General features: G+C 36.2%; 1 protein-coding gene across 2 annotated transcripts in view; it reads left to right on the top strand.

Annotated features, from left to right (window-relative positions):
- Positions 1–393: 393 nt before the first annotated feature.
- Positions 394–14,556, top strand: part of MEGF8 (multiple EGF like domains 8) — a 119,493-nt gene continuing 105,330 nt past the window's right edge. The window contains exons 1-7 of one of the 2 annotated variants that reach the window (XM_053690879.1): positions 394–457; positions 4,419–4,634; positions 9,926–10,089; positions 10,751–10,960; positions 12,702–12,882; positions 13,183–13,271; positions 13,982–14,195. In XM_053690879.1, the coding sequence (XP_053546854.1) occupies positions 4,448–4,634; positions 9,926–10,089; positions 10,751–10,960; positions 12,702–12,882; positions 13,183–13,271; positions 13,982–14,195 (1,045 nt within the window). In that variant the 5' untranslated portion in view covers positions 394–457; positions 4,419–4,447. Of the gene's footprint in view, positions 488–4,418; positions 4,635–9,925; positions 10,090–10,750; positions 10,961–12,701; positions 12,883–13,182; positions 13,272–13,981; positions 14,196–14,556 lie in introns of both variants that reach the window. The other variant, XM_053690877.1, reaches the window with a different exon arrangement.

Raw genomic sequence — 14,556 nt, 5'->3', positions numbered from 1 at the left:
TGTGTGTATGTATGTATATATATAAAACACATACATATACACACACTGGAGTCCTAGGTTTAATACAGTACAAATTCGAGCTACAAACACATTGCCCTTTCAGACTACAGAGTTCCACCCAAGTCAGTGGGGACACAAGCAACGCTCTTTGCACATAGCAAATAGAAAACACCAAAGTTCATTGACGCTGCCAGACAATTGCACTTTCCACCAGTCACCCGGTCATCGACACTCTCACACTTACTACCCCGTCCATATCCAACTATATTTATGGATTGTACCCTAGCACCATGCATAACAAAGCGTACACACGCGACTGACGCCCCCCTTAGTCTATTCCAGTCATGCGCAGCGGAGGTGGAGCTCAGAAGCTGCTTCCGTTTGGGATGGATTCTGAAAGTTTTGCTTCCGGTTCAGAATCCCAGTGGACCAAATCGATGTAAAGCGGATTGATGAGGTGATTGGAGGCTGCTTATATTATGTGCGGGTAGGTGCTTGTGTTGTGTACGAGGTATACTGTAGTTATATATAATATGTAAATGTAAAGATATGCGAAATCAGATAATTCAGTTCGATTTTGCTTTAATTACAGAGCCTGTGATATCCCATAAAACACTATCTATAAATATAAATTGGTATCTTACGATATTGAATACAAAGATCAGAATATTTCATGTTCTTGATATAAAAATGTGCAGTAGATCTGATTAGTAGTGATATGTCTCATGTGCTGTACTCTCTTCTCCTTCCATGATTTAGAATGAGCGCATTTGTTAATAGAGGTAACAGTGAAATATTGTCATGGCTTTTTGTGAGTGAGGTTTCTTACTGAAGTTGTTATAACTGATAAGGCTATGATGTTATAGAGGGTCTGCCTCTCTTTAAAGGGGGATACAGGATCAATAATATTTTCTTATTTGATATGGTATTTTATTAATGTTGAAGAGTAAACCAAGGTAGGACCTCAGGAGCATGCTTGTGTATTTAGCATTGTATAGCAACAGTGTTTGCAACAATGTAAGCCATTGTTGCAAACACTGCTGCCATAGAATGCTAAAGGTGTGTGCACACTCCTGAGCTCCTATGAGACTATGCAGGATTTCTCTTTAAGAAAGGATACAAAGAAAACAAAGGACATTTGATAAAAGAAGTAAATTGGAAAGTTGTTTAAAATTGCACACTATCTGAATCATGGGAGCTTCATTTTGACTTTACTTCCCTTTTAAAGTGACAATCAATGTTACTTAAAAGTTGTCAGCAATAAAATCTTTAGTGACAAATCACTGCGCTCCTTCTTTGGGGTGGGCAGTTGCCTTCTGTTAGCCAGAATCAATTGCTACTCTTTAAATTAAAAAATGCAGTTCCAGATTGGTTGTCACAATTGGTTTATCACTTTTGAGGTAAAAAAATATTTTTAAAACTGCAGATTTAAGCACTTCTTAAATTGACACATTTTATTTACTATCCATGTCTGTTGTCTTGCTATAGAATAACAGGTCAGCCAAGTCTAAACATTTTTAAAACATATTAACCTCTGAAGGGATAAAAAGATCAAAATTGAAATGTGCATGGGGCATTCACATTTTAAATAGAAACATTTTCCTAATCTATTTCCATTACCAAAAATGCTGCTAGTAAAAGTTATTAGCACACCTCTTTGGGGACTTCTGATCCTGGTTATCTAGTGTTTTTCTGCAGCATACACACGTATGCTCTGTGAGAGTCAATGCGCCAATATTCAAACAACACACTCAAAGAGTCAGCAGTGGCTTGTATGACAAATCAAGTCTTCACTGACACAATATACATCAACACAGGCTCTCTACGGGGCATATGTGCTTATGCCCCTGAGTAACCGTAATCATTTTTTTTTTTTTTCATCTTTTATTTATCAGAATTTTTCCCTTACATAAAACATACACAAAAACATAAAAATAGAAAATACAAAAATAAATTTTAGCGGAGACGCAGCTCCCATAATATCATTAATTTTAAAGGAGACGCAGCTCCTGATCTTACACATATAACCAAAATAAATGGTTCTACTACAAAATCCAAATCATATATCTTAGTTTATATCACTAAGATTATTCTTAATGGGACACTGAACCCAAATTTTTTATTTCACGATTCAGATAGAGCATGCAATTTTAAGCAACATTCTAATTTACCCCTGTTAGTAAATTGTCTTCATTCTTTTGGTATCTGCATTTGAAAAGCAAGAATGTAAGTTTAGAAGCCGGACCATTTTTTTTATGAACAACCTGGGTTGTTCTTGCTGATTGGTGGATAAATTCACAAACCAATAAACAAGTGCTGTCCAGGGTCTGAACCAAAAATTGGCTGGCTACTTAGATGCCTTCTTTTTCAAATAAAGATAGCAAGAGAACAAAGAAAAATTGATAATAGGAGTAAATTAGAACGTTGCTTAAAATTGCACGCTCTATCTGAATCACAAAAGAAAAAAATTGGGTTCAGTGTCCCTTTAATTTTGGTCACTGAATCCGAAACGGCTACAAAAGTACACCCCAGAGTATTTTCCTAGTGGCATTTTTGACACTATATTCAATAATTTTATCTCATATTATTTGTTTATACAGGTAAAAATTCCCAAATCCGTTAATAGCAAAATCCAGAATTATTCAGAAATCCAGACTTTCATTAATTAATGTTTTTTTTTTTTTTAATGGTTATCAACTACTAGTTTTCCTGCCAGTAAGTGACAATCTTCTCTTCCTGCATGTTTTGTTTAGTTTTTGTGTTGTAAAATGCAAATGCTAATCTATATTTATTTACAATAGCAACTAATACCTTAGTACTTGTATCATATATACAAAAGTTTTACAGTTATATAAAACTACCCTTATTGTTGTTTACACTTGGTCCCATCGCATCTTCAAACTGTTCCATTTTACACATGAAAATGTACAATATTCTGAAACTAAATATTTTCCTCTCCCAAGGAGTTTGGATAAAGGGTTTGTACCTTTATTTTGTTGTCTGTGTTTTACACACAATATAGCTGTGTTTTTTTTAGTTGCTACCATTATGACATATCATTTGCAAAAGTAGACACCCAAGGCTACTACATATGGGGTATATGGAGTCTATTCATGTTGCCATTTCCTCAACAATAGCTGAAGTTGTCATTACAGACCATGTACTTAGACAAACTGCTTTTAAGTACAATAGAGAAAAAATGTGTACTGTTTATTGGTAGCCTTCAGTGCAAATATATTGCTTAAATCTAATGACTGATGATATTAATGACAAAAGAGACACCCCCCCAAAAAAACCAAATTAATGTCACTAACACTTTAGTGTGCACCCACACAGACCCTACATTCAGTAGCATATAAGTGGCATACTGAACTTAAAAGCTCAATTGCAGATTTCATACCATTAATGGAAAATAACATGTGCCACTGGTATGTTTGCCTATAAATACACTTTTAAATATATGCAGAATTCAGTGTTTTCTGTCCCTTTAACAAGTAAGTAATTACTATAGGTTTTAAAACAGCTTAGTTTTAATTAAAGCTGATACTTTAATGTGGTTCTATTTATGTTGTTGAAGGAGCAGCAATGCACTACAGGGAGCTAGCTGAACACAGCGAATTACAAAATGCATATATGTGCAACCACCAATCAGCAGCTAGCTGAACACAGCGAATTACAAAATGCATATATGTGCAGCCACCAATCAGCAGCTAGCTCTGTAGTGCATTGCTGCTTCCGTTTCTAATTAGGTATGATGTTAAAACAAAGGATACCAAAAGAACAAAGCGAATTAGATGATAGAAATAAATTGGAAAGTTGTTTAAAATTTCGTGCTCTATCTGAATCACAAAATCTAATTTTGATGTTACTGACTCTTTAATACAGGAACCTGGTCAGTTTCTTAGTTGTTAGTTATGAAAATATTCTAACTTGTTGGTAGAACTAATGTTCTTAGTTATCCTGTTTTGTGTTTCTTCTGTCTCTGTACCGCTAACTTGTAAATCTTTAACTCAGTGCTCTGTTTATGGGTCAGTAGCTTCTGTGTATTTTGTAGAGAAGCCAAACCATACTTTACTTATTTCAGTGCACTTACTTAGAAAATGTTTGTATGATATATTGTAATTCAGCTACGGCAAAAGAGAAAATCTTTAATTTTTAATAGTAGTACCAAGAAGACGAAGCGATTAACTAAGTAAGAACGGTGTTGGCACTTTGATGTTATCAGTATAATCATTAATCATTTGCTGGTTAAGGGATAGCGCCAAGTCTTTTTGGACATAACAGTGGTTTATGAAATTACATTCACAAAGAATAGTAATGTGAACGCTACTGACCTATAATATCTGTTGCTGATATATATGGTTCTGAACCTATTTTATATAGTGATTGTAAACCCGAGTCTAACACTTCATTTTCAGGTCCCTGTTGCTGGGGGTGCTGAGTAGTGATGGGACCACATATTGGGATCCTGACCTGCATATGGCACCTCAGCCTACTCATACTCTCCATAGTCCAAAGAGCAGCATCAGGGGACTGTAAAGGACAACGCACTGTGCTCCGTAGCGCCCCAGGATATGTGAGTGATGGTCCTGGAAACTATTCTGTCAATGGCAACTGTGAATGGCTCATAGAAGGTAAGTCATTGTTATTTTTGAAAAATGGATTATCCTATGCTGAATAATACAACTTTTTCTTGTCAGACTTGGGGTGCATGAGAGTTGTCAGTGAATATAATTAATACCTAAGAATCAGATTTACACAAAATGTAAAAATAAAATTACTGTTAGTTTCAAATTGAAATTGTATTAATTTAATCGGACAATAAATACATTGTGATGATAAAGAATAACGTACCAGCTAGGTCTAAACCTTTTTAAAACATATATCATTCTTTTTACTGCAGTTGTTTTATAATAGCTAAACTCCCCCACCATTTGCCTTATCTGGAGGAGCAAATCTGGGCTTGAGTCTGCGGACATTAAGGCTAAACCCTTTCATATTGACAGTATTGAGTACATTGTTTTAGAGTGGTTATCAGCTAAAGCCACCTAGGGAAATAAATGTAGCAGAGTTAGCCTTAAAAAGTCAACAGGGTGCATTTCACGTTCTAAGAATCAGAAAATCCTCTATTTTTTTGGAGCTAAAATACATTATAAGGGTACAAAATAAATAATACAAGTATATTCCATAGTTTTTTTTATATTTTTCTTTTATATTTTATATTTTACATTTTTATAGAAACCTTAAGGTGAAATAATATATATATATATTTTTTATTCATAATACAGAATGACCCCTATTTTGTGGAACTCGCTGCTTCACTCCTCAAGACTCTCTCCTAGTTTTCAAAGTTTCAAGCGTTCCTTAATGACCTTACCTAAACTTTTCTTACTTGAGTTCCTCTCCTCCTTTTGTCATCCTCTTGAACCCCCTTAGCATGTAAACCTATGAGCCAAGCTGGTCTGTAGGTCACCTTCATGAGAGCTGATTTACAGCAGTGCAATTCTTGGCAGGGCCCTGTACCCATTTGTCTCCCATAAATGGTAGCTTATGCATATTATACCTTTGTTTATAGCACTACTGAATGTGTTTGTGCTCTACAAATAACGGATAATAAAAATATGGATTAGCAGTTAAGAACTACTTTGCAGAAGATCTGCTTACATTATAAATGTTTTAGATGATCATGCATGTACTACTAACTGAAACCATTGGACAAGTAAATATTGATGCTATTAGAAACAGAAGCCACACTGTGTAACTGAACACATTGCCCTTATTATAAGAGAATATTAAACACAATTTCTATTAAAAATATTTGAATGTCTTTTTAGTAACAGCTGTGTTCAGTGTCACTGAACACTATTGTTAAACAAACAAGGTTAAATTATGACAGAGCAGTGTTTTTCTTTTGACTTTTTGTCTGGTAGAGGGAGCGAGCTACATTCAGTTTAATGGCACGATCGGGGGTGCTGTGACTAGACAGCGTGCCCGATGCGCTTAGGTAAAAAACAGACCCGCTCAGTAGATTTTCGTAGGTAAATATCTTAGCAATACTCTGCTTTAGAAACCTGGTGCTAGGCTAATGTTATATAATTCTGCACTATCTCTCGTTTACATAGCTTTTCTATAGATAATACTTAAGTATTCATATGCTTGGTATAGGTGTTGGTTTCAACAGGCAAAATCAGCTATTTTAAATGACAAAAACATGTAAAGGAACAATTTATAAACAATTTGTTACACTCCAGCGTGTAAAGCAGATAATTGGCAACACATTAAAGCAGATTAATAAATACAGTACAATGTCCCATAAAGGGAAATATCTAGGAGTTGTACTGTTCATAGCTGGAGAGTCGAAAAACACTATTTACCTTAAAATTTAAAGTTCTTCTGAAATAATGTGGTTGTTAATAATTAACATGAATATCTGATCTTTCATCCATTACAAAAGTAAAAAGGGAATTAAACTCATATTTCATATCAGCTCCAGAGAATCAATGTAATACTTGGAGCTAGCTAAACACATCTGGTGAACCAATGATAAGTTACAAATGTGTGCAGCCACCAATCACCAACTAGCTCCCAGTAGTGCATTGCTGCTGTTGAGCATTTGTATATATGCTATTGAACAAAGGATACCAAGAGAACAAAGTGCATTTGATAATCATAGTGAATTACAAAAACATTACATGCTTTATCTGAATCATGAAAAGTAGAAGTGGTGGGGGCGGAGCCAGCTAGCAACTGAGATGGCCGCATGTTAGGGGAGCTCCACATTATGTATAACCAAAAAAGGCCTTATCACCGACCAACACTTATAAAAACTGTATGTGTTGGAGTGGCTGCTATCTAGTGAGGACCTAGATATGAAGTTATGCAAGTGATGAGCCCTAAGATGTACGCCAAACTAAGTATCCACATGGGTGCGGATCACAACACACAACATTGCGATGACACTATTGACAAACAGCTTACTCAGTGAGGTTAGTGTCTGTGGTAACCCTATGCACCTGGCCTATACAATTTAATTCATCCTCTGCCTGCAAGGAAGGCTATCACGAAGATTCGAAAATTTGGTTGATGCGGAAACGGCTTTAGCTTACTTGCATGTGGCCACCATGCTACAGGCCATGTGGGAAGCGGAGGCCATTGGAAAAGCTATTTCAATAGAGGAGCACGGTAAGCCTTGTGCAGCCACAGCTGTAACAGCAGCGCCTACGATGATGGTTGTTTCCCACCACGTGGCAGCACTCCAGGAGGATGACACTTCAAGTAAGCGGCATGACCTGGTCCTGCTTAGGAGGAAAGGCTCTAGGCAAATTTATGGAAAAGATGTTATGGCTACCAGGAGAGCATGGGAACCGGAGTGTGTCACTAAAACACATACAGTGTCAGATAATGAGAAACAGATGACCACAAGTTTCCCTAAGAGCAGAGCTTTGTTTGTATGGGTTGCAGTAAATACCACAAAAAGAGCTTCTATCAGTTTCTATTCTAAATCAAACCAGCTTACGGAAGGTTTGGGTCAGTTTATTCTCTCATGTAATGGGGATACTGTGGCAATGTGAGGAAAATCCGTATGTAATCCTGGCCATTAAAAGAGGCATTGGATAAAACTGATGATTATTTTTGAGTCTGCAACTCCACTTTGCCTTTTATATGAGCCATTGATCAGATAGGCTGAAAGTTGGAGTGAGATAGGGACGAGTGTGTTCAAAACCCTTTCAGTCCTCTGCAAGTCCCTGGATTTGGACATTTCTTTCATTCTCAGTAGTTAACCAGCAGAGAGACTATCCACTACAGAAAAATACCGGGTTACATTTTTTATGTTCGGACTAGATGTACATAAGTGACATTCATATAGCGCTGCGGAATCTGTTGGCGCTCTACAAATAACCGATAATAATAATAATAATAATTCATTACATATCCAAGTCATATTTGGGTTTCGTTGTTTTCATGTCTGATTTTTGTATTATAGCTAAGCTAACTGTCGCATAAAGTAATGGAGATACTGGAGAGATATTAGGATCTGAAGTAAAACACACACTGTTTAATGCATTTTCAAGTTATATGTTATCTGAGGCATTTATATACATACATCATACAGTAGAGTAAAGATTTAAAACAAAATATCTCTATTGTAGTTGTAATTACCATTTGCCACCACTAGAGGGGAGTAAAAACTTAGTTTCGGTTGGTTTTACACAGTAAACTCATGCGATCTTGCAGCCCAATTCATTATATTGCTATCCTTATCTTCTGCTGGTCTCCTTGCCCTGTAATGCTAGATTTGCTATCCATAAACACATTTTACAGGTATTTAAGATTGCTTTTCTTTTATTTACCTCTGTGTGGGTCTTGTTTTTCCTGAACCGCAGTGATTGAATATTTATTTGAGAGTGCCACATACCATTTCATTTATTATCTCATATCTGTATGCATGTGAAGTTTAGTTGGCCCCACATCCTAGTCGATAAGTCACTTCAATTGTGAATCCTTATTATGTAATTTAGTAGGTGACACTGTATGCTAAACACGTTACCTGAGGTTGTGGCCTTTCCTACGCTGTGACGCAGTTTTCCCTCTAAGCAATTGGCAAGCTTTTTCTTAGCGCAGGCCAGACCTGCACTACTACTATTCTGTATGGTTTTCCTACTCACAGTATCATAAAAATATCACACAAATCACGCCAAACTCATCAGTTTAGATCTTTAAGCTCTGCTATACCAGGTATAACTTCAGCCCAGCTTGTAATTGGTTCATTTTTATGTACCTACTAGTCACTCTTGTACTCATGAGACTTTTTGCATGGTTAGATTGCTCTGTTTTCTCGACATCTGTTTACCTTGCGTTATAATGCCACAGCTTACCTTGTTTTTCTAGGGAGGCATGTTCTCAGAGATATATGCTGTTTACTACGCCCAAATAAACACCTCCCCCCCACATAATAAACCTCCTAGGAGGGTTAACTACGCTGTTTATCTTGTCTATACCGCACCCTAACTAATAACATATCTACATATTCCACCATATCTTCCATGCTTAGAAAATAATTCCTCCTCTATAGTGCTTACAACTGTTTAAGGGTCCATAAGTGGCCCCTTGGGTAATTGGAGGAAATCATAATTACATTTGTTAAAAAGAGGTTCTGCCACCTCTCCAAGAAAAAATAGAAAATGTGAGGTTTAATTTTAACACGTTCAGCAAAACTGGGATGTAACGGATATAATTATATATTTGTTGTGTTCTTTTCTCTGTATTTTTGTGTGATATTTGAAATTTCATCTGTTTTGTTATATGGTATATTTAACCTCAATAAAAATTAATAAAAAAAAGTTGAAGTGGGTATCTAGCTCCCAGTAGTAAATTGCTGCTACTTTAACTAAGGGATAGCAAGACAATAAAGCAAATTTGATAAAAGAAGTAAATTGGAAAGTGGTTTAAAGTTGTATGTTCTATTTGAATCACGAAAGAACATTTTTGGGTTTTGTATCCCTTTTAAATTATGCATAATAAAAAACCTGAGATTATTATTATTATTATTATTATTATTATTTCAATATTTTGCTCAGTTGTTTTGTAATTACCCTTGACATATTTTTCTACTTCTTCCAGAGGAAATGGAATGCATTATAAAAGTCCTATAAAAATGGCCTTGCAACATGCTACCTGGTGATTACTTGATCAGTGCATAAGGCTATTTATATATGTTCTCTGTATGTTACAGCATAGAAAATAAAATAAATGTATTCAGGATGATTTTCATGGGTATGACCTTGGCTGCAATACAAAGCATGTTTTAAAACATTTATTTTGTATAGAGTTCTTTTGCGACACTGTGTTTAATGGGTTATGTGTATGCTTATATAAAACACGACTTTACTTATTTTCATAAACACCTTGCTCTCTCTTTCTACAGCTCCCAGCAGCAATTACCGTATTTTGCTGAGCTTTTTATTCATGGACACAGAATGCACATATGATTATCTGTTTGTGTATGATGGAGACTCCTATAGTGATCGACTGTTAGCCAGCCTCAGTGGGAGCAGCCTTCCTCCTACCCTAGAGGCCACATCTGGGAAGGTAAAAGTGCAGTGAAAGGGACTGTAAATCCTAGTGTTTGTGAAACGCTAGGCTTTACAATTTGAACAAATAAAGGGGACTTTCATTCATGAAGTATAAAATACTTCATGCTGGAAGCTCCTTTATTTGTTGGAAGCATTCGCTGCACTAAGCTGCTCAGGCAGCCCACGTCAGACTGCTATTTAGCTGAGAGGTGACGTTTCCTCCTCTTAGCCAATAGTTGTGCGGGCTACCTGGCTTTGCGCTGACTGACCGGCACGGCTGTTTGCTAAGAGGTGGAAACGTCGCCTCACAGCAAAATAGCGTTCTGCCGTGGGCTGCCTGAGCAGGTTAGTGCGGCAAATGCTTCCAACAAATAAAGGAGCTTTCTGCATAAAGTATTTTATACTTGGAAGTATTTTATACTTCATGAATGAAAGTCCCCTTTATTTGTTCCAATTGTAAAGCCTAGCGTTTCAAATTTACAATCACTTTAAGCTTTATGTACTTGGTAGATCATAAACGTGTCCCTTTTCTGGTGTATTCAGTTTTATGTCTGTCATTAGATTTAACTTGGTCATACAGAGGAATTGCACATGGGACAGTTTTTCATGCCTTCCATGACATCTGTAGTACGTGGACATGAAAATGCCCCTTATCATATTTTTATTTGTCTTTTCAGATGCTTCTTCATCTCTTCAGTGATGCAAACTATAATTTACTGGGCTTTAATGCTACGTACAGCTTCTCGCTGTGTCCACTTGGCTGCTCTGGACATGGCTTATGTCAAGAGAACACACAGTGTCTATGTGACCTGGGCTGGGACGGTGATGGCTGCCAGATCCCCCACTGTAACTCCTACTGTAGCTCCCTGCATGGAACCTGCAATCAGGTACATTACCTTAATACTTTCTCACTTTCTGTGTAATACATTTTAAATTTAGAAATATTTTAAGGTTTTCCAGAATCAGACCATCCATCCCACAATAGAAGGTATAAAATGTTACCAATGTCATTCCTATGACCTGTTTAATGGGCACACCACCCGCTAAAATTTACACTCTTAAAGTGATTATAAATCCTAGCGTTTGTGAAACGCTAGGATTTACAATTAGAACAATAAAAGGGGACTTTCAGTCATGAAGTATAAAATACTTCATGCTGAAAGCTCCTTTATTTCTTGGAAGCGTTCGCCGCACTGAGCTGCTCAGGCAGCCCACGGCAGAACGCTATTTGCTATGAGGTGACGTTTCCACATCTTAGCCAATATTTGAGTGTTCCAACTGGCACTGAGCTGGATAGCCCGCACGGCTATTGGCTAAGAACAAGATGCAGCCACGGGTACTAGCTGGAGACTACTTTCAACGTTAATGTTTAGCTGAACAAATGCCGCCTACACAAAGTTGTCTTTATTTTTGGGGTGTTTAGCCCAATAATCCATATTTTTTTCTATAATAAAATGAGAATAATTATATATGGTATGCTGACTTAAAGGGATATGAAACCCAAAATTTTCTTTCATGATTCAGATAGAGCATATAGTTTTAAACAACTTTCCAATTTTCTTTTATTAACTAATTTGCTTTGTTCCCTTGGTATTTGTTGTTTAAAAAGCATACCTAGGTAGGCTCAGGAGCTGGGAGCTAGCTGCTGATTGGTGGCTGCACATAAATGCCTCTTGTCATTGACGAGTGTGTTCATCTAGCTACCAGTAGTGCATTGCTGCTCCTTCAATAACGGATACCAAAAGAATGCAATAAAATTGATAATAGAAGCAAATTATAAAGTTGCTTAAAATTGCATTCTCTATCTGAACCATGAAAGAAAAATGTTGTTTCATGCCCCTTTAATTGTTCATTGTTTGCATACAAAATCGTGAGACCCTTATAAAGTTTTACTGGGTAGGATTTGAATTATGCTGTGGGCTTCTATGAAAATAGATGCAGGGTAATTTTAAGTACATCTGATGTTCCAGAGAAATCTGCCTCTTACTGATGAGATCTCCCACACCATTCTTCAAGTCTTTAATATTTTGATCTGGTGTATGCTGTGCTCCAAAATTGAAGATGTCTGGCCGAGGAACATATATTTAAGGAAATAAAGACTAGTCTTGTATGGGCCATAAAGAGTAATGTGATTGTGACTGTTTTTCACCTCTTATCCAATCTGCATTGCAACTGTATGGCATGGAAAAAAAAAACTCTGCAACGCTCCCCGTTATTTTTTTTTTACACTCCATACGGCTGCAAAGCAGAATGGATAAGAGGTGAAAACTTCACCTTGAGGGGGGGGAAAGCATTTACAGAGGGTGACCAGACCATAAATAATCAAACATATATACATGATAATTAAAAAAAAAATATAAAGATTTTTGCGTCTTTAAAAATAATCAAGAAAAAAAGACAAAATAATATCACTAACTTAATTTCAAATAAGCAGTACATTTATTTTTTTTCTAACAGACTTTACATATCCTTTCCTCATACGCAGGGCTTGACAAATTTGAAATCTAGGAGCCAGCCATTTTCACTTTTGATATACTGTATATAAATAAAATGAAAGTGAACAAAAATGATGTATGTCGTTATCCGGCATGAGCAAAAACTCCATAGCCATGATTGTTTCTCTTTCAGGAAACACATAGATGTGTATGCTCTCCAGAATATGTGGGGGAGAGGTGTGACCTTTCACTAACTGATAATCAGGGTGCAGGCACTTGGTACAATGTAAGCAGCATCGATTCTTCTTTTTATCCGCGGACTGCTGCAGCTGGAGCCTTCCTGCCCCCCACCAGCGCTTTGTATATTTTTGGAGGTATGTAGCCAATCTTGGGGATATTTAGTACATAGACAAGAGTGTAGGTAGTTCTTTCATGATGCATAAGTTGAAGGTGTTAAACCCTGAAAACATTGTTGCTTGCTGTGTTAATAAATGTAGAATTAATATACTCTTTACTATGTTATGTTGACTGTGGTTTTGCCGGTACTTCTCTGGCACAAGGCAGAATACACCTTCACCTTCTGAGTTAAATGGTTCATAGTAGTTGTATTTTTGCTTCTTTAGACCAAAGTTTTAGGTCTCTATTAATATTTTTTTGTGTTTCCTTCTCTCAAGGTCTGGACCTGAACACAGCTCTAGGAGATTTGGTTATGTATAATTTTACATCTAATACTTGGAAAAGAAAAATATACAGTCATGGACCGGTATGTTTAAAAGGACATTTTTTTTTAATATGTATAGTATTTATTCAAAATTAAGTACAGCGTTGTAAAACATCTACATAAAAAATAAATGTTTTAAAAACATTTAAAAGGACGTGAAACATGCTTTAGAAAGATGATGCAATTTTAAGTAACTTTTCAATTTACTTCTATTATCTAATTTGCTTAATTCTCTTGACATCTTTTGTTAAAAGTCATATCTAAATAGGCCCAGTAGCTGCGGATTTGTGGCTGCAAATAGATGCCTCATATGATTGGCTCACCCATGAGCATTGCTATTTCTTCAACAAAGAACAAAGAATCTAAAAAATTAAGCAAATTAGATAATAAAAGTAAATTGGGATGTTGTTTAAAATTGTATTCTCTATCTGAATCATTAAAGAAAAAAATTGAGTTTCATGTCCCTTTTTAAAGTGATGGCAAACCAGGGGGAATAACCTTTATAAAGCACCTAGAATATGTTTATCTAGTTTACTTTGCAGTGGTCAATTAGATATTGATATTAATAAGCTACATTGCAAATTATTTTCACTACACATCTCCTTTTTCATTCTCCAATATTTAGACTCACCTTCCTGTTGTGTTTTCTGATTATCAGAGACAACTTTTGCTGTGCTTTCTGACCTTTTAGTCACTAGCAAGCCTGAAACACTTTGTTTATTAACCCTTTTCCTCTGTGCTCTTTCTTATAGGCTGCTCGACATTCCCACACTGCTGTTGAGTGGAATGGAACTCTAATTTTATTTGGTGGTGAGTTATCTGACGGAGCTCTGGCTGGTGATGTCTGGGTGTTTTTACCTTTGGAAGAGCGGTGGATGGAATTGACCACCTACAGTTTCCTGCTTCCTCCACCCTTGGCCAATCATGCAGCTGCAACTGTAGATAACTGGCTGTATGTGTTTGGAGGTAAGGGCATGAACCCATACATCATCAAGTAATATACAGTATAGATAGCTATAGCTTTTTTATGGAATGTGCATTGCTATCCACTTGTCTCTTCAGCTTGCATAAATGTTTGTATTACAAAAGATGAAAAAAAATAAGATTACATTAATCTTTAGAGTGCTTTGTGTGTTTGTTTTGTTTTTTTGTTGCACTTAACATGAAATAATATTTTGATGTCTTTCCTTCTGTCATAGAGAGTTGTGTATACACTTTCTACTATTTGGCCATATTACATTTTCATATAGGCTCTCATTCCGCTCCTGAACAGGATACTACCAGTTATTAGAGGAGATATATATATATATATATATATATATATATA

The sequence above is a fragment of the Bombina bombina genome, chromosome 8 (assembly GCF_027579735.1).
Source record: "Bombina bombina isolate aBomBom1 chromosome 8, aBomBom1.pri, whole genome shotgun sequence".
Taxonomy (NCBI): Eukaryota; Metazoa; Chordata; class Amphibia; order Anura; family Bombinatoridae; genus Bombina; species Bombina bombina.
Note: the sequence above shows the minus strand (reverse complement) of the source record. Positions and strands in the feature narration are given on the sequence as shown.